Source organism: Alosa pseudoharengus, unplaced genomic scaffold (assembly GCF_046254945.1).
Source record: "Alosa pseudoharengus isolate Yale_2024_CS ecotype anadromous, Long Island Sound unplaced genomic scaffold, YU_APseudo_1.1 YU_APseudo_1.1_scf_13, whole genome shotgun sequence".
In the NCBI taxonomy this organism is placed as follows: domain Eukaryota; kingdom Metazoa; phylum Chordata; class Actinopteri; order Clupeiformes; family Clupeidae; genus Alosa; species Alosa pseudoharengus.
This window is the reverse complement of record NW_027468598.1, coordinates 6,211,613-6,231,319: the sequence shown is the minus strand read 5'-3', so window position 1 is coordinate 6,231,319 and position 19,707 is coordinate 6,211,613. Positions and strand designations below refer to the sequence as shown.

Below are 19,707 nucleotides of genomic sequence, written 5' to 3'. Positions count from 1 at the left end.
GACTTCCAGCCCTGCTCTCCGGATTTTATCTGACATTTTTGGTCACGTTGGTGTCTGGTAATATCTTTGGGTATGGACAGCTGCACAACCAACAGACTGAAATATGTTGCAATATTTTTTTTCAGCAACCACTGCTCATAAATAATGAGATGCAAAGGAAAATTAGCAAAAAAAATTGAATTCAACGAGTATTGAAAAAATTAGTATTGAGTTTGTTTTAACATCTTTGAGTCCAGTTGAAAGTTAATATGAAGTCCTATGTCCTTCTGGCGTTCTCGAGATACCTTGTTCAAAAGAATGGGACAGATGAGCATGCAGATGAACATACAGATGAACATACGGATGAACATACGGATGAACATACGGATGAACATACGGATGAACATACGGATGAACATACGGATGAACATACAGATGAACATATAGATGAACATACAGATGAACATACGGATACAGAGAAACATACGGATGAACATACGGATGAACATACGGATGAACATACGGATGAACATACGGATACAGAGAAACATACAGATGAACATACAGATGAACATACAGATGAACATACGGATACAGAGAAACATACAGATGAACATACAGATGAACATACAGATGAACATACAGATGAACATACAGATGAACATACGGATGAACATACGGATGAACATACGGATGAACATACAGATGAACATACAGAGAAACATCATGGCTGTCGTCGACGCATAATTCCGTAGATTCCAGGGGTTAATTATGACGGTGGTTACTCAATACAGAAAGTCCCCTCCCTGACCAGTGCATAACATTGCTAAGAGTATGATAAGGAGTCATTTGAAACCGTCCACTCATAACACAAACCACATAAATACAATGGCATATGACTTGTTTTCCGTTTCAGTATTTCCGACCCTTCTTTATTTAAGGTGCAAAGTAAGACAATTGATATCTGTACATACTATTTACGACAAAAATGTACACGCAAATAAATACAATAGTGTTGTAATAATGGCTATGCTGACAAATTTTCAAAATATATACATCTGGTATTTAACTCTAGCTTTGCAGTGATACTAAGATCACCCTCATTCAGCTGGTATGCGCCAACTCGTGTGCAGATCACCACAAGGCAAACCTGAGTCCATCTCTTCATCAAAGAACACCAGTGGTCACTTTTTGGTATACTGAAATTTAAAAAAGACCTTGTCAGCCACAGATGATCTGTTCATACAGAAGGAAACGCTTGGTTAAGTGAGCAAAACTGTTGCTATTCAGTGTAATGTTATGTCTAACTAGGTGCTAGAGCTCATAATGCTCTAAGTTGGTTATTTTTTGTGGATATGCCCAGGCCAGCCCAAATCAAAGACATCAATTGTCATCAATATGATATTGTATCTTATTCAAATTTTCCTTGACCACCCCACCTTCTCCAGGATCCAGTCAGCATCTACAATGGCTCTTTGGATGATGAGTTGTACCCGCTCTCTGTCTTCTTCATCAGCATGGCTATTAAAGCTCTGAAACACAAACCCAATATTTTGTCATCCCTTAACCTACTCTACTACAAGGATACAAGGATACAAGGAAGTTTATTGTCACATGCATATAGTTACTGGAAGTAAGAAATGCAGTGAAATTATGTCTGGTGTCAGCCTATTTGTGCATTAATGGGGGGGGGGGGTAGATTAAGTGCAGTAGAAGAGGGGTTTAGTAGATTAAGTGGCAAGGGCTGCATAAAAAAGGTGGGGGAGGATTGGGATTGGGTGGGGGGGCACCAACAAGGAGCACCCAAGAGCAACAGGGGCAAGGAAAAACTCCCTTACCAAGGAAGAAACCTTGGGCAGATCCACGGCTCAAGGGGCTAACCCAACTGCCAGGGGTCTTGGTGTGTGTGTTGGGGGGATGACAGGGGGGATGGGATAGTGTGCTGTGTATGTGGGGAGAGGGCAGTGTGCAATATGTGTGTTGGAGAAGCTTCCTCATGAGACAATGTGCTGTGTATGTAGGGGGGGGGGGGGGCAGGGACTTACTATTGCAAGCAGAGTACTGTATGTATGATGTATGTGAATGATGACAGTGAAGATGTGTGTGTGGGCGGGAGGGGAGTGGAGCAGTGACTGTGTGTGTGTGTGTGTGTGTGTGTAGTGTGTGTGTGGGCAGTGTGCTGTAAGTATGTTGGGGATGTGTGTTGGAGAACTTTTGCTAGGGCAAAGCAAACAGTTATATTTTTTATACAATTATAAAGTTATGCAATTTCACATCTTTACTAAAAATTGTGATTATTCTAATCTATAGGCTAAAGTTTGCTTCAAGCTTGTGCACCTCATTTAAGGAAACCAACATTTTACTGGGCCTCAACTTAACAGACAACTATCACTGATTCTTCACAGTTTAGAACAGCCTAATTGAAATAACCCAAAGGTAGGCTAACCTTTTTAGAGCTCAAATGGAGGACTAAGCCAATTCTATTAAATATTACTTTCTCAAATGTTCGATATGCCTACTTATTTTAGCATAAAAGTCTGAAGGGTAAAAAATCAAATTGCAACACTGGTTCCAATTCACAAACACAGAGATGCACATCTGCACTGTAGCCTTGAAACGCTAAATGCACAGGCTAAGCCACAACATCAGAGTGTTTGAGAACATTTTAGTTGTCCTTGTTTGGGTGGTAACATGAAACATGGGTAACGTTAGATTACCACTAATTTGGGTTGTAACTGTGACAGGTGACAGCTGAGGGATAACGTTACAAAAAATTGTTAGGTTCGAGGAAACCACGCTCACTTGTCTTACTGCATGCCTGTAGTGCTGTTGCATGGCTGTTGATGGCAAGAGTTTACAGCATCGCAGAAGATAACGGTAGAGTTGAACTGGAGTGCGGATAAGTTCGGCACCTGCAAGTGGGGGCATTGCTAAATTCTTTAGGTCTAATCCGCTGACAGACTTAGGTATGATATCCTCAAAGTCCCCCCTTCTCGTCTCCTTGAACTCACTACTCACAGCTACAAATACTTCCGCTGATTTCTCGTTCCCATTTTGCAACTGCCATTTCAAAGTAAAAGTCCTCCATCTTTTAAGCAATTTAACTATTCAACATTAAATTTTAGCACATTATGAGGTTTCCAAACTTTTCCCTCTGAAAAAACACCTCACTCAGAGGAAGCGAGGGAATATTCTGAGAGAAATCTCAGTAAATTTAAGAGAAAAAAGATACTAATATATAGCCTACTTTACATTATGAAGTCATACATTTGCAAGAAAAAAAATGACACATTTATGAGAAAAACATGTAGGCCTGTATCCTCTGATATTATGTGGTCACAAAGTTACGAGAGAAAAATCACACATTTTGTTCTGTCAATGAATAACATTGCCTCACTTTGCAACATAGATATCGTTTGAACTATATAAAAAAAAATGAAGCCTTATGGAAGCCTTATGATATTAATGGATGGAGGCTAATGTTGTTTCAGCCGTTTTGAAGTGCTACAAACACTGTAATGATCTGAGCCTAGCTGTTATGACTGTGCTCCCATGATGCTGTGCAGTATGTGTAATGTTCATGTTCTAAACTGTCTAAACCATGTGGGTTGACAACGTTGTATGTCCTGTCTGTTGTGTTTATGTTTGCAGCTAGTTACAGTGTTCATAATTAGGGTTGAGTGGTGTGTGTTTTAGATACGGCCTCATATAGATGCTTAGTGCTGGACAGTGTTGGTCAAGTTACTTGGAAAAAGTAATTAGTTACCGATTACTGATTACTTATCCAAGAAAGTAATCTAGTTACTTTACTGATTACTTATTTTCAAAAGTAATTAGTTACTTTACTATTTACTTTACTTAGTTACTTTACAAAAACACACTAGCTATACACAACCTGAATACGCTTTTTTAAAACTTGTTTTTATTAGTTTCAATCTTAACTTTTTGGTGTGTATACTCCTTCATTCGAATAGATGTAAATAAATGGTGATGGTGCCCAAAGCAGAACTGTTAGTTTAAAATATTTCTTAAGAAATACTACTAATTTGATGCAGTTTAACTCATTTATAAATGGTGCGCTGTCACTTTAAGAGCATCTATACAACTCTCATAATGATCAGCTCCATTCAAATATAAGCCTATGGCTAGTCCACAAACTCCACATTTGGCACTATATTAGCAATAGTCATGATATTAAGTTGGTATAAACAGCTAGCTAGACATTTTCTGTTTGCAATTAAAGTGATAGCCTATATGAGCCTGGTAGCACCTATCTGAGTGGAATGTGTTTCAATCGGCATAGGCTACTGTGCTTCATGTAAATGTTTAGTTTAAGGCAGTGGTTCTCAAACTTTTTCTTTCATTCCCTACTTTGATCAGGGGGGCCTTTTCGAGCCCCACCTGTCCTTCATTGCTCTAAGAAAGTGGTAGGTCAAGCTTAAAATTGTCAAATGTATTGAAATAATGACAAGTTCTAAATATATCCTCTTCAGCAGAGTTAAAATCAGCTGGTGCTGCAGATATAATAATAAATAAATACATAATGTGCCATTGTAAATTACTGTAAACACACATCTTTCTGTTTTCCAGCAACATATTAGGAAGCATAAGCCAATATTTTACAGCATTGTACAATATATTCAATGAAATACCAACATGCTGCATTAAATGGATCCATAATCCAGTCATACTGAGCACTGCTGGTTGGGAAATATTTTTGAAATAAACTTTGCAGGGATGTGATGTAGGCCTACTGTTTAATACATGGGATCACAAGAGTGGCTCCCGAAGCAGACGTTTCAGCGATTTCACTCAGATTCTCATACTATTGCGATCGAGGCGCCTGTCCCATACCTCAAGTTTTTTGGTGAATGCAGTAATCTTATCTGCTAGGTGAGGTAGGTGCTTGTCTTTGCCTTGTAACTGGATATTTAACTCATTGAGCTTTCCAAATATATCGCAAAGATAGGCCAGCTTTAAGAAATGTTCATTAGTGAACGTGCTTGCAGGTTCAAACATGCGCTCACGCTGCCTTGAAACGAGCGCTTCCCTATGAATAACACAGTGCGTCCATTGCGCATCGGGTGCTACCTGGGCCTAGGCTACAGATAAAAAATAAATAAAAAAAACAACAACAAAAAAGTAATTGGATTACAGTAATGCGTTACTTCTAACGCGTTACTGCCCTTCACTGGTGCTGGAGCATAAGGGTCAGGTCTGGCCCGGAATTGTGTTCGTGTGTTTTGGTGCGTAACCAATAAAGACCATTTTGAAACAACCTTGCAGTTTGTTACAATACGATGGTGTGACAGACTATTCTATCCAATGCGTTATGCATTTGGGTGGATGTCTAGACAGGATGTGTGACTGTGAGGACAATGAGTACATTGGTGTTGTACTGCCAAGACGCATGTGCTCCTCGAAAGTCCATACTTTTTGCTCCATCCATCCTTTCTGTTTTCGTTGTTTAAACTTGTGATATCCACGATGAGTATTGAGTTAGTGAATTAGCTCAACATTGTGTGCTGATAACCATACAGTAGATAGCCGAGTAAAAGAAAACAACAAGTAGCCTAGTTGCGTGCTTGCGTGCATAGCCTATTCTCTCACCTGCTCAAACAAAATGTGTGCGTCTTAATTTTGATAACATGTTCACTAACTTTATGTAATAGAAAATTGTAAATAGCCTGATGGCATGCAGCTAATAGGATACTGTGCATAGTTGGGAAGGTATGGTGGGACAATTTGGTGTGAATACACACGCACACAAGGGAAATTTTCTCTCATTGTTGAGTAGCCTGATGGTACGCACAGTGCGTACTGCGTACGGACATACACCTGCAAGCGCGCCTGACTGTACTGTAGTTGATGGTTGACCTGGCAACCACCCCTAAATCCTATCTACAGGAAATTACATTAAAGGGTCTAGGGGAATTGTGGTTAGAAGGTTTTCTAATGGAGAGCTACCTGCATGTTAATAAAGTTGCATGTTAAACCAAAAAAAAAAAGATCTTGCAATGACCCCTCCAGGGTTCCGTAGTCTTTCAACAGATATCACATCCTATTTAGTGCCATCTCTGCTTTCAGTTGAACATAAATCTATAATGTAAAGGTAGAATATTTTTTATGGAACTTATGCTTTAGTCTCTCGCAAATGGAGTAGAGTATGGCACACTCAGCACAATGACATGTCAATGTTTTTCACCTTGAGGTCACTTGTAGACATTTTTCTTTTAAAACTAACTTAAATTCAACCTGTACATATGTGCTCATCAGAGTTGGGTGTAACGTGTTACAAAGTAACGAGTAGTGGAACGTGTTACTTTTCTAAATTCAGTAATCACACTACAGTAACTAACAGTGTGTGAGCAAAGATTACTTTATTCTCCTATTTGAGATAGTCTACTAGGAAATAGGAATCCTCCTCCTCAAGCCGTGGAGACGCATATTGCCGTGGTGTCATTTACTCTTGACTCTATCATGAGCAGGGTTCGTGGAATCAGGCCGCCTTCTACAGCACTGCCTCTGAGACTGTCTTCTTGGCTTTAGATGATTCTTCTTTGCTTTCCTAATTACAATCAGGCCGTTTATAAGAGCTAAAATAAAACAATAAATATTCACCTGTATTAAAAAAAAATCTGCCGTTTAAAATGTTGTGGTAGCGAGTGCATTCTTAATTAATGCGTTGCCGGTGTGTGTGTGTGTGTGTGTGTGTGTGTGTGTCTAGTATTAATGACAGAAGGTGCCCAACTCGCAAGCGCACTTCACTCAAAGCAGTTCCATTTTTTGCAAGTTGTGTGCATGTCACTATTTAACATTGTGAGGGAGGGTGCGTGAGCAGGGCAGCAGCGCTCCCATAAAGCAATTTGAATTTGTACAATGTTTATCAATAATATCCAATAACAGCATCCATAGAAACATTTCAATGCAGTAACACAATAGTAATATAACACGTTACTTTCCATAGAGAGTAAAGAAGTAATGTAAGGGATTACATTTTTTTACAGAAGCAAATAATGTGTAATACATTACTTTTTTTGAGTATGACTGGTGCACTGGTGCTCATGCAAACAAAACAGCAATACTGTAGGTGAAATGGCAGATTCTCACTTCCCTTACTAGTAAAATATCTTTGAGTATGATACACCTTTGGTGCAACCTGGACACATCGTCAGTGATGTTTCCCAAGGTCATCGAGTGTTTCTGGTCTTAGCATCAGACACCCTCACCTGGCCAATCCAGGGGGAAGTCGACCAGGAGCTGCCAGTCCCCCGCTGGTCCAGGCACCTTGCTTGCCCATGCCCACCATCCTGCAGTACCGAGCCATCTCCTCTTCGGCTGCTTGCACTACCTCCTGCTGTATGTGCATGTGGCTTACCTTACCACTGGCTTTACTAACACAAAATGGCGTGCCCCTACCTAGCCCAGCCCGACCAGCGGCTGTGCCCACCAGCCTGCTGCCATTCAACTGCCTCATGTGCGTGTCACTTTCTCCCTGTTCTGATCTCAATGCTAGCTGAGACCTTTGTGTCAGCAGCCTTGGTACTTTCTGGCTCTTGGTACTCTTCTGCCCAGGTGTTGAGATTGTCGCCAGTTTCTTGCCATGCGGCTGTGTCCTTCAGCTCCCTGGTGAAGATCTTACCCAGGCTCTTGACTGGCTTCTGTGTGAGTGCTGGAATCTGGTGTTCTCCAAGAAAGAAACAGAACTTGTCACCCTTCCTTTCCTGAGCCTTTTCTGGCTTGAAGCTCATCCTTGTCCATGACATGAGCCTCTCAAACCCCTGTACTCATAGACAGGGCTCTTTCCACTATTTTATGGGGCACTGAGCCATAGGCATTGACACGGTCCAGCCACAACACCGGCAAGTGACCCCTGCTCCCTCGTGCTTCTCGCTCGTTCGCTTATTGCAATGGAAAGTCAGCTAGTGAGAAGTTGCCACACAATGCCTGAAACTGTCCAATTCTATCTGTGTGGTGAACTATTTATTTTATCAGCGGAAGCCACGAAACGGTACCAAATAATTTTTAAAGACCAATTGTGTTGTTTCTTTTCTCGTTTTGGCAAGTAGTCATATAAAAAGTGGGATAATGTATTGTCTGCCGGTAATTATCGGAAAATAAGTCCCGACAGGACGAACAGAACCCAGATGCACAGTAGTACATTATCCCTTACATATGTGTATATTTAGTGACTGTACACTACACATTCACACACACACTGTGATATCATGAGAGGCTACACGGCTCTCAGCGGGATAGTTCAAGTAGTGCGAGGACACAAGGTTCAAATATAAGCAAGGGGAATTAACAGAAAAGGTATTCCAAATTAACTGTAACTAAGGATAGGGTTGATCTTTAACAGTCAAAACTTAACCCTCTAGGCGCCACGGTCGGCTTTTGTCGACAAGATGCGGTACTGAATAAAACGGCCGATTTAGTCAAATAGGGTGTCATATTTCGTTCGACCTCCACTCCACTAGATGACAGACATGTCATACGTCATCCCGAGTCCAAAAAAGGGCATGCTTTAAACAAAACCTTCGCGCTACAGCGCATTGAATCAGTGCGTGCAATACCGGAGCAAGTGTGCGTGTGAGCCACTTTATCAGAGCGATATTGTCAACGTCAGCGAGTATTTGCATTAGATTATCGTCTAATGGCATCAAAAAAGTTTACCCGAAATGAAGTGTTGGGTCTTCTATTCGCGGACCCTGATTCTGAAGGGGAATATCTGCCTTCAGAAAATGACGGTGATTCGTTTAGTGAGGCTTCAGATGTGTCCGTGCCTTGCAATGATGCAGCTGGACAAAGTGAGAGTTTACTCCATAGTTTAGCTTACACCAAGCACAAACGTTGAATCGTTTGCCCAATGTCACTGGTGGGAATAATGTTTCACGGGTTCGGAGTGTTCATCGAGAAATTAGCAGGGTGTTAGTGGTGTGGCGAACGAGGCTGGAGGTAGCCTAATGTTCATGTAGCGCTAGCTTTTGTCTTCTGAACGTGTGCCTCTCCGCAATCACGGCGACAGTAACGTGGTGGAGCCTTTGTCTAATGCCACTGGGTATGTTAGACGAGGTCGAAGTGCTCATAGGACAGTTAGGAGGGAACGTAGAGGCAATGTGGGGAGTCGCAATGAGAATGATAGTAGGCCTAGTCCGAGCTGCGCAAATTCTCTCCACTCGACGCGAGTGCGAGGCAGATCTGGCCATGCTGCTCGCAACAGGAGCAGAGGTGGTGACACGGGGCAGGAGAGCCATTAGGCCATGCATAGTCTATCACAAGATGATGGGAATGCCGGCCCTGTATGGATAGGATATGGATAGTCATTATCTCTACAGCAAAAGGCCTGCTACATAAAAAAAAATTGTCAGCCATTTATTAGTAATGATTTACACTGTTGATTATCTATTTCCCTGACCATTTAGGACATATATGTGTTCTTTTTTGTGTGTTCATGTCCTTGTGATGTGTGTGTCTTTGTCAGCTAAGAAAAAAACAAAACAAAAAAACATCAACAAAAACAACGAAAAGAAAACAAATACTAACATTGTCTCTTGTCTTGTCTCGTCATCTCACCTCCTGATCTGTGCCTTGCCGTGGCAAGTGAGCTTTTGAACTAAACAGGTTTTGTCTACTTGTGTTTATGTGTCATCTGAATAATATATATGTGCCCCATATAGAGTTTAGATTCTCTGCCCGAGCCTGAGCCCGAACCGCGGGCCGGGTCGGGCCGATATTTCCAGCCATATCCTCGGGCCGGGCCGGGCCGGGTCCTTGATCAAGCTTGCTTTTTTTTTTCTTCTAATCATTAGCCTACTTGGGTGGGGAGCTAACGCTATGCCATAGTCAGACTCAGAAATATTTTATATTTATCAAAGTAGGCCTAAGATGACTTGTAATGTCATCTGCGCAATACGTGTCATGCGCCGCTTCTCCACTTGCACACATCACACCGGGCCTGCTGTGCTGTATTGTGTAGCTTAAGCGCAACGTGAAGCTTGAAGATGTAAAGAAAAAAAATGAAAACAGGAGAAATAACTTCGAGGAAGTTTGGAGAAAAGTCGGAGGTATACATTTGTCATTCGCAACATCGTGCGTACATTAAGTGTGCACGATGTTCACCTATGACAGCAAAAATACTTTAAGATGAACATGAAGCAGGCTTGCCATGGCAGAAATAATGATAGCCAGCCTTCAATGTCCTCTTGTGTCCTCTCAATGTCCTCTAAACGGATTTCTGTAGCTCAAACAGCTCGGAATTGTAGTTGAGAACGTCAGTTATAATGGCCCACGTATTTAAAAAATGTCGTGTTTAAATCGGGCTCGGGCTCATAATTACAGTTAACGTGTCGGGCTGGGTCGGGCTCGGGCACAATGTGCACGGGCTCGGGTAGGGTCGGGCTTGATTTTTTGGGCCCGATCTAAGCTCTAGCCCCATACATGGAATCAGAGTGCCTACTGTATGTAGTAAATGGAAAATCTCTAGAGCAAAAGGCCAGCCTACCGCTACATGCATTTGGTTTGTTTCTGCCATTTATTTGTAATGATTTACACAGTTTGTTTACTACTTACTATATACCTGAGCATTCAGTATTGTGCAATATAGCATACAGAAGGTGAGGGGCATTATGGGGGGAAAGAAGTGGTGCATTTTATAATTCAAACATACGACTTTTCATGAAAATTCTATAGTCCAAGATGGCCGCCACCATATGACATCATAATATGCAAATTAGATATAAACATTTAATCCCTACATACACTTTGGGTCATCCTTAATATTTCTCTAATTTACAGAAAGTCTCTATCTCTTATCACTTTTAAGATATAGCCTTTTGAAATGAAGATGTCAAAATCGAACGTTTCGAAAAAAAAACTCTGGCGCCTAAAGGGTTAAACAATGTCTCTTCAATGGTGAAATCATAATCCCGATTCCCTCAGGTAAGTATCCACTTGATAAACAATCTTCAACCTCACTTCAATCAGCGCTGCAGCCCGTGGCCAATCCAGCAGTAAGTCCTTCAAACATCAGGTATTTCCAACGTCAAGTATTTCCAACAGCAAGTATTTCCGGCCAGCATGGAAAACGACCTCTGCAGAGAGCAGATGGAGCCATAGCTGTTCATGGTTGTAGCCATCTCAGGGGAATGTAGCACCCCTCCAGGACACAGCCTCTCGTGACATCACACACACACACCCCTCATCGGGGTGAAGGAGGTGAAGAAGGCGTCGCACCGGGAGAGGGCATTTGCATTGCCGTGGCGCTTGCCAGCCCTGTGGACAACAGAAAAGTGAAATGCTTGCAAGCTCAAAAACCATCTGGTAACTCTACTGTTAGTTTCCCTATTCCTGGCCATCCACTGCAGAGGGGCATGATCAGACACCACCGTAAAACGTCGGCCCAGGAGGTAGAACTGCAGGGTCTCCAGGGCCCAGGTTACAGCAAGACATTCTTTTTCCACAGTGGAATAGTTCTTCTCTCTTGGAAGTAGCTTCCTGCTTAGGTAGAGAATGGGATGTTCCATGTCATGTGCCTGGGCGAGTACAGCACCCAGACCCACCTCTGAAGCAACCGTTTTGATAATGAATTCCTTCTTGAAGTCTGGCTGGCCCAATCTGAACTTTGTATGACCACATCATCCAAATATGCCGCTGCGTACCTCTTGGACCCGATCCATTAAGCGTTGGAACGTGGCAGGTGCTCCGTGGAGACCAAACGGGAGCCGGGTATACTGGTAGAGCCCCTCTGGTGTGGCAAAGGCCGTCTTCTCCTTCAACGCCGGGGTCAGGGGCACCTGCCAGTAGCCTTTTGTGAGGTCAAGAGTGGTTAGGAAGTGAGCATGCCCTAAGGAGTCTATCAAGTCATCGACACGAGGCATTGGGTATGCATCAAATTTAGACACTTCGTTCAACTTTCGATAGTCATTACAAAATCGTACCAACCCTTCTGGTTTGGGAACCAGTACAATGGGGCTTGCCCAGGCACTATGGGACTCTTCGATTACTCCCATCTCCAGTATTTTCCTTATCTCCTCCTGAATAGCCACTTTACAAGCCTCCGGCATGCGGTAAGGGCGCTGGTTTACCATTTGGCCAGGCATGGTGCGGATCTCGTGTTGGACCACCTCCGTGTGCCCAGGGAGGAGAAGACATCTCGGTTGCAATCCAACAGCTCCAGGGCCATCTGCCGTTGATGTGGGGACAGGCTTGGACCCACCTGAACCTCTTCTCTCACTGGTTCCTTGGACTCTGTGGGGGGTAGACAGCTGAACAGCGCCTCTCTGGCATGTCACTTCTTTAAGAGGTTAACATGATAAATCTGCTCAGGTTTTCTTTTATCAGACTGCCTCACCTTGCAGTTTACCTCTCCCACCCATTCAATGACCTCATATGGTCCTTGCCAGGTTAACAGGAAGTTGCACTCAACGGTTGGCACCAGGACCAGCACTCTGTCCCCCGGCTTAAACTCTCTGGGTTGAGCAGATCTGTTGTAGGAGGCTTGCTGTTGTCATTCAGCGGTCTCCATGTGTTCACGTATCATGGGATAGATGGCCTTCATTCTCTCTCTCATGGCCCCAACATGCTCCATCAGGGTCCGCTGTCGGCATGGCTGCCCCTCCCAGGCCTCCTTGGCGATGTCCAGCAGTCCTCTGGGTCTGTAGGAAAGCAAGAGCTCAAAGGGTGAAAAACCAGTAGAAGACTGAGGTACCTCTCTCACCGCAAACAGTAGGTACGGTAGCAGCTGATCCCAGTTGCGCCCATCTTCCCCGACCGCCATCCGCAGCATGGATTTTAGCGTTTTGTTAAAACGTTCGACTAACCCGTCGGTCTGGGGGTGGTAGACTGACGTTCTCAGCTGTTTGATCTTCAGCAGAGCACAGAGGTCTTTCATCACCCTGGAAATGAATGGACTCAGGATATCGGGTTGCATAGTCCAGTATGACCAGAATGTACTGATGCCCCCTGGAACTTTTCGGTAAGGGCCCAAATATGTCCAGTCCGATCCTCTCAAAAGGGGTGTCGATAATGGGCAAGGGGATGAGCGGGTTTCTATATGTGGGCTTTGGTGCCACCCGCTGACACTCAGGGCAACCACAACAGTAGTTCTCTATCTCTTTATGTACTCCTGGCCAAAAGAAGCATTGCAAGATCCTTTCCTTAGTCTTCTCTACCCCTAGGTGGGCCCCTAGCAGGTGCGTGTGTGCTAGGTTGAGAACGATGGCCCGGTGGCGCTGTGTTACGAGGAGCTGTTCATACACTTCATCATTTTTCTTTACTACCTGATACACTAACCCCCGGCTTACTGCGAAATGGGGGTAAGTAGAGCTTGTCCTATCCCCTAGCACTACTCCCTCTAACACCTGCACATTTCTTAAGGCATTTGCAAGAGTGGGATCTTGTAACTGGGCCGTACCATACTGGCCTGTGAGAAGGGGAAGCTCTTTGGTGCCTTGGATGTCTTCCTCGTTGGAGATCAGAGCACTTTCTGGGGCCATGTTCTCTGGACCAGTCTCTGTGTCAGCCTGGGCACCTGCCATCCCTGCAAGAGCACAGGCTGGAGTGAGTGATTCTGAGGGTTGCACTTGAGAATTCTCAGGAGGAGTCTTATCTTTCCTCTTCCGAGGTACTCAGGTTAGCCTCTCCTGAGCCTCCCTCCACAACGGGTGAAAGGCTGGGCAGTCTCGTCCAATTAGGACAGGAACGGGCAAGGAATCAACCACACCTGCCATTGTGAGTATGTTCCCTGGGTGGTGGTCATTGTGAGTTCAGTGGTGGGGTAGTCTCTGGTGTCTCCATGGACACAGGAAACCGGGAGGACTTTCCCTGGGGTCAGACACGATGAACCCACCAGGTCCTTATGCACCAGGGTGACGCGGCTACCTGAATCTAGTAAGGATTCCATGTCATGGTGATTCACAGTCACCGGGCCGGTGGGGGGTCGTTCGGGGGCGCCATCTACAACTACCACGAGCGAGGCAAAAAGGTGGGCGGGTGGTGAGCTGGAGGACTCAGCAGTGGGCATAGGCTCGTCTTCCAGTTTCCCACACTGCCAGGAGATGTGTCTTATCTCCCCACACCGGTAACACTGTCAGACTTCACTCTCCCGGTATACTCTCCCTGGTGCCGGCTGGTTTCTGGCTCCCCCTGGAGGCTTGACAGCTCCTGAAGTGGCTGGGTTGGAAACTTTGGGGTTCTTTGAACGGGTTCCTCCCATCTGTGGCGGGGATGCACTCTTGGGCTCCTTTCTGGAAGCACGAAGCAATTCCGCTGTGGCCTGGTACTTTTCTACAGCTTCCATGGTTAGATCGGCTGTAGTCAAGGCCTGTTGACTGATGAACTGTTTCGCCTCATAAGGCAAGGCCCGTAAGTAATGATCCACTACAATGGCCTCCACTCCAGCCATTTCCACGTGATCCGGGCAAGTTCGTGCATCTGCGCACGAGGAGGCTGGTCTGGTTGGAAGGTCCAGCTGTGGAAGCGCTGGGCCATACCAAACTTGGTGAGTCCATTTCTGCTGAGGATCTCAGTCTTCAGGGCATCATAGTCAGTCACCTTGTCGGGGGCCAGGTCCCAGACAGCATTCAGGGATTCCCCCGTTAGGAAGGGGGCAAAACAGTCCAACCCACTGTACCTTGGGCCACGCTTCCCTAGTGGCCGTAGCTTCAAAGGCGTGCAGGTACACCTCAAAGTAATCTGTGGCCCCCATCTTGGATATAAAGTCACTCGCCTTTATTAGGCGGACATTACGGACGGCCATTTGTTTCTGCAGCTGCAATTCCTCTGTCTTCAGAAGGTTGGCTCTCTTTTGCTCCTCCAAGAGAGCTACGTTCGTTTGCATCTGGGCTTGCTGGCCAGCAGCAAGGGCTTTCAAAATGTCCTCCATTTTCTTCCCATGGCCAATTTGGAAAATTGGGTGATCAAATTTTCAGTGTCCTCCTCTGACATGCAACATTAACGTTTGAGCTATGTCCGCATTCTCCACCATATGTGATATAATGAGAGGCTACACGGCTCTCAGCGGGACAGTTCAAGTAGTGCGAGGACACAAGGTTAAAATATAAGCAAGGATTTTAATAAAGTTCTTGGGAATTAATAGAAAAGGTATTCCAAATTCAAATGTGTAACTAAGGATAGGGTTGAACTTACTTAAACAATGTCTCTTCAATGGTGAAATCATAATCCCAATTCCCTCAAATAAGTATCCTCTTGATAAACAATCTTCAACCTTACTTCAATCAGCACTGCAGCCCGTGGCCAATCCAGCAGTAAGTCCTTCAAACGTCAGGCATTTCCAACTATTTCCAACAGCAAGTATTTCCAGCCTTCAGTATTCACATGGAAAACGACACTTGAACGGTCAGGTCCTCTGCAGAGAGCACAACCTGGAGCTTGTCTCCCAAACCCTACTTTGAAACTAACTGTGTCTCTAACCCTTAAAAAGCCCTTCAACTGATCAGGCACTGATCAGTCTCAGGTGTGTTGAAATGTCGTGTGTTGAGGGGTGGAGTTCCCAACTCCACCAGTAGATGCAGCCATAGCTGTTCGTGATTGTAGCCATCTCAGGGGAATGTAGTGCCCCTCCAGGACACAGCCTCTCATGACATCACAACACACAACTCATGAACACTTGCAAACACACACATATAGATACATGCACACATGCAGGCATTCACACACACCCACATAAACACACACACACACACGTACATAAACACACACACACACACACACAGGTATGCACACACTCACACACACACGCACGCATGCACACACACACACACACATAAACACACGCATAAACAAACACACACATACACACGCGTAAAGACACACACACACACATACACAGTAGACATGCAGGCATACGCACGCACATGCACACACAGACTCACATGCACACATACACACACAGGCACGCACACATAAACACAAACACCTACATGCATGCATGCACAAACACACCCACATGTACACACACACACACACACGAATGCACACACACATACACATAAACACACACACACCCACATAAAAAACACACGCATGCAGGCAAGCAGGCACACGCACACACACACACATAAACACACACACACAGACACAGTAGACATGCAGGCATACGCACGCACACACGCACATGCACACACACAGGCATGCACACACAGACTCACATGCACACATACACACACAGGCACGCACACATAAACACAAACACCTACATGCATGCATGCACAAACACACCCACATGTATACACACACACACACACGAACGCACACACACATACACATAAACACACACACACCCACATAAAAAATACACACATGCAGGCAAGCAGGCACACACACACACATAAACACACACACACATACACCATATTACCCCCACACACACACGTGGGTTAAAGACAAATAGGGTGTTCCAAGCACAAAAAAATAAAATTATTAAATTGTGTATTTTTTTTTATTCAATAATGTGCACAAATGTGTTACCTAGGTAAATATATATTTTTTTCCTGAGCATTTTGATTATTTTGTGTTTTTAGTGTTGTTGACAAATAACAATGGCGCAAAAATGTCATTCAGTGCAACGACTAATTTATGAAAAAATACATACAGAAGGAACAATCTTAGCCATTTAAAATGTATGAGTTCAGTATATCTCTTACAATAGATTTTTTAAAACACAAGAATGTGCTGTTACTCTGTTTTAAATTGTCTGCACCTTGTTTGCATTCTAATGTGTCTTGTGATTTTGTTAGTTTGTATGAAATAAGTTTTTGCTACGCCTTCTATTCTATTTAAAAATCAATCAAACTCCATTTTCTATAAAACAGGCATGGTTTCTCTTACATTCACATGAAAAATTGTATAATAATATGAATTGTAATAGTTATTTTAAGCAAAAGTTTCTGTTGTACTGTATGACGATTTTCTGTTGTACTGAATGACATCCTCCAAAGTGTCCCGTTATGTTTCTTTCTGCAGTAGAAGAATGTAAATATGCCACACCAATGGCAAGTATGAGTTATGGTATTACTACATAATGAAAAAAAAGTAAGGCAAACAGAGGTATACTTGTTCAGAAAAAGCATCATCTTTATTCTGAAGTAAAACAAGAGACTTGTTGCTGTTAAAACAGCATTTCAATATGAAAACATTGTTACTGAACTCGTAACAACTCGTAAGGCACCAGAACACATTTAAGGAAACAGATTTCTTAAAAAATGTGCAATCAATTGAAGTATGAAGTAATTGAAGTCTCATAACGTGAAAAAATGTGGTCTAATGTGGAATCATTTCAAGTATGTTTCAAGATGTTAATATGTCATGTAAAATAACTTTCAGCATTTCAAATATTTGAAAAAATGTAGTATAATGTCATTTCAATCATTTCAAGTATGTTTAAAAAATGTATAGGCAAAATGAATGCCAAAGCAGCTTTGCAAAAAAGTCAGGGATCTGTCCCTGGTAAATATGCTAAATTTAAAAACTATTTACCATACAGTTTGGTCTGCCACATAATAAGAAAAGAACAAAATGAGTGCAATTAGATTTGCTGCTTGGCTCCTAAAGGTGATGAATACAGCAAAGGTAGAAATGCATTGTGGGGTGACAAAGCTACTGACCTATTAAAGAATTTAAGGACAGATATGGTCATGAAATTGGTTTAGATGGTGATAATCTTTAACAACCATACCCTTACAACTGATAAAACAGATAAGTGATTTATTACATTTGTGGGAAATGAATGAAATAGCCTACGTTTTTTTTTTACCTTCCCACAAATTGTAAAAGCACAAGCTGATTTTATCCTTTTACAACTGTAGCCAAGTATCCAAAGTATCATCCAAAGTATCATCTCGCACAACATGCATGTATGGTTCAGCAGCTGCGCCAATGCTGACAAAAAGGTGCCGGACAGAGTCAGGAAATCAGCACAAAACATAATACACACACAGCTCCCCTCACTCACTGACATATATCCCACCAGATGTCTGCAGTGGGTAAAACAACATAATTAACGACTGTTCCCAGGTCACAACCTCTTCACTCTGCTGCCATCTGAAAGGCGTTACGCATATTTCCAGGGTCGCACTTCCAGACTTTTGAATAGTGCCATAAAACATCTGAAGTCATGACCCATGGACTGCACTGCACTTTATGGACTATGTTTTGTTTTAGCTACTTATCAATTATTGTCATTTATTTACTTATTTATTAGTGTGCTTGCTGAAAGCAGCAGAGATATTGACACCGTTCCAACTCACGGTCAATACTGGTTGCTCGAGAGGATGGAGATGGTCTTTTGATTTTCGGAAGTATTTGCCTAGCCTGGAAAATCTAGAAATGTTTACTGACTGATTCCGGACTTGGACGCAATTGGATAACACTATGACCAATGTTTACTGACTGATTCGTTGCAGCGCTGCCATCATCTGTTTAGCTCACCTCATGGGCCGCCTATATTAGATACACCGATGTGATTGGTTCCTTGCGATGCAAGGGATAAAAGTAACGTGCATCATTACTCATTGCCAGAGTGTCTATAGAGACAATTCAATTGTGCTTTCGCGAGAACTTTGGATTTCCAGGGTGTATTTGTCACAGCCAAACGAAATCGGTGGCATAGCCGCCAAACAGGAAGTAGGTAATATCTCAGGAACGCTTTCATTTATCAAAACCAAAGTAGGTTCATAAACTCAGGACTCCATTGTGAGGATGCACAAGAAATCTGGTGCTGTTTGACCCCTAGGGCTGCAATTAGCAATTTTGGACATTGCGTTAATGCATGTAACTTTTGACCTGTAGGCCAGATTTTAAAAAAGGCAGTGGTACTGCTAGAATCCTTGGCTCAAGCCGAGTTCAACGCATCCTATTTCGTCAATTTGATTGAATTTGGTTCATATCTCAGCAACGCTTTCACGTATAGAAACTAAACTTGGCACATGGATTCAGGACCCCATCCTGAGGATGCACAATACATTTTGTGCCTTTTGACCACTAGGGGGTTGCTATAATCACAGGAAGTAGGCTCATATCTCAGCGACACTTTCATTTATCAAAACAAAACTTGAAACTGGGACTTGGGACTCCATTGTGAGGACACACAAACAATTTTGTGCCCTTTGACCACTAGGGGTTGCTGTAACTAGCAAAAATGTGTTTTGGCATTTTGGATGCGCGTTAACGTAACCTTTGACCCGTACGGCCAATTTTGAAAAACGAGGCACCGTTGGAATCCTTGGATCAAGTTGAGTTCAACGCACCATATTCCACTATCTGCTCCCATTGGTGAACCGCACCTGAGCAAGCACACTTTGTAGTTCCTTGGAAATGCATTCTAGTTTATTACTGTGTTAGCTCAGGTCTCTTTTTTATGTCTTAATTCATGTTTTAGGCCTACTATGTTGTCTTGTCATACTATGTGTCATACCAGGGGAAGTGCAATTGAATTTCGTTGTTATGTGCAATGACAAGGCATTCATTCAGTAACTACCTGCAAACAAAATGTGGCATCGGTGGTTGTAAGTGTCTACTGTTGAATGAGTGTTCCCAGAATGCTGTGCAATTGTATGTGTGAATGAGATAATAAATATCGGTTATTGTAGATGTATTTGCGTTTACAATGTTGTGTATTTGTTAGCGTATTTAGTCTCTCTTTGGTTGTACCTAAGGGACTCTTCGTTATTTAAAAACGGGGCCACCGGAGGGAATTTGGGTGCTTCAATC

General features: G+C 43.2%; 1 protein-coding gene across 1 annotated transcript; it reads right to left on the bottom strand.

The window, feature by feature from the left end:
- Positions 1–3,000, bottom strand: lyrm9 (LYR motif containing 9). Its single transcript, XM_076281459.1, has 3 exons — positions 2,782–3,000; positions 1,419–1,511; positions 1–1,178 (listed from the first exon to the last, which is right to left on the bottom strand). Exons 1-3 carry the CDS (start codon positions 2,905–2,907, stop codon positions 1,164–1,166), a joined length of 234 nt encoding a protein of 77 aa, XP_076137574.1. The 5' UTR covers positions 2,908–3,000; the 3' UTR covers positions 1–1,163.
- Between the last annotated feature and the right edge of the window lie 16,707 nt (positions 3,001–19,707).

Coding starts and splice junctions, on each gene's coding strand:
- lyrm9 (XM_076281459.1), bottom strand. CDS start 2,907: ATGCCCCCACTTGCAGGTGCCGAACTTATCCGCACTCCAGTTCAACTC. Junction 1,512..2,781: donor ACAGGCATGCAGTAAGACAA/GTGAGCGTGGTT, acceptor TTTGTGTTTCAG/AGCTTTAATAGCCATGCTGA.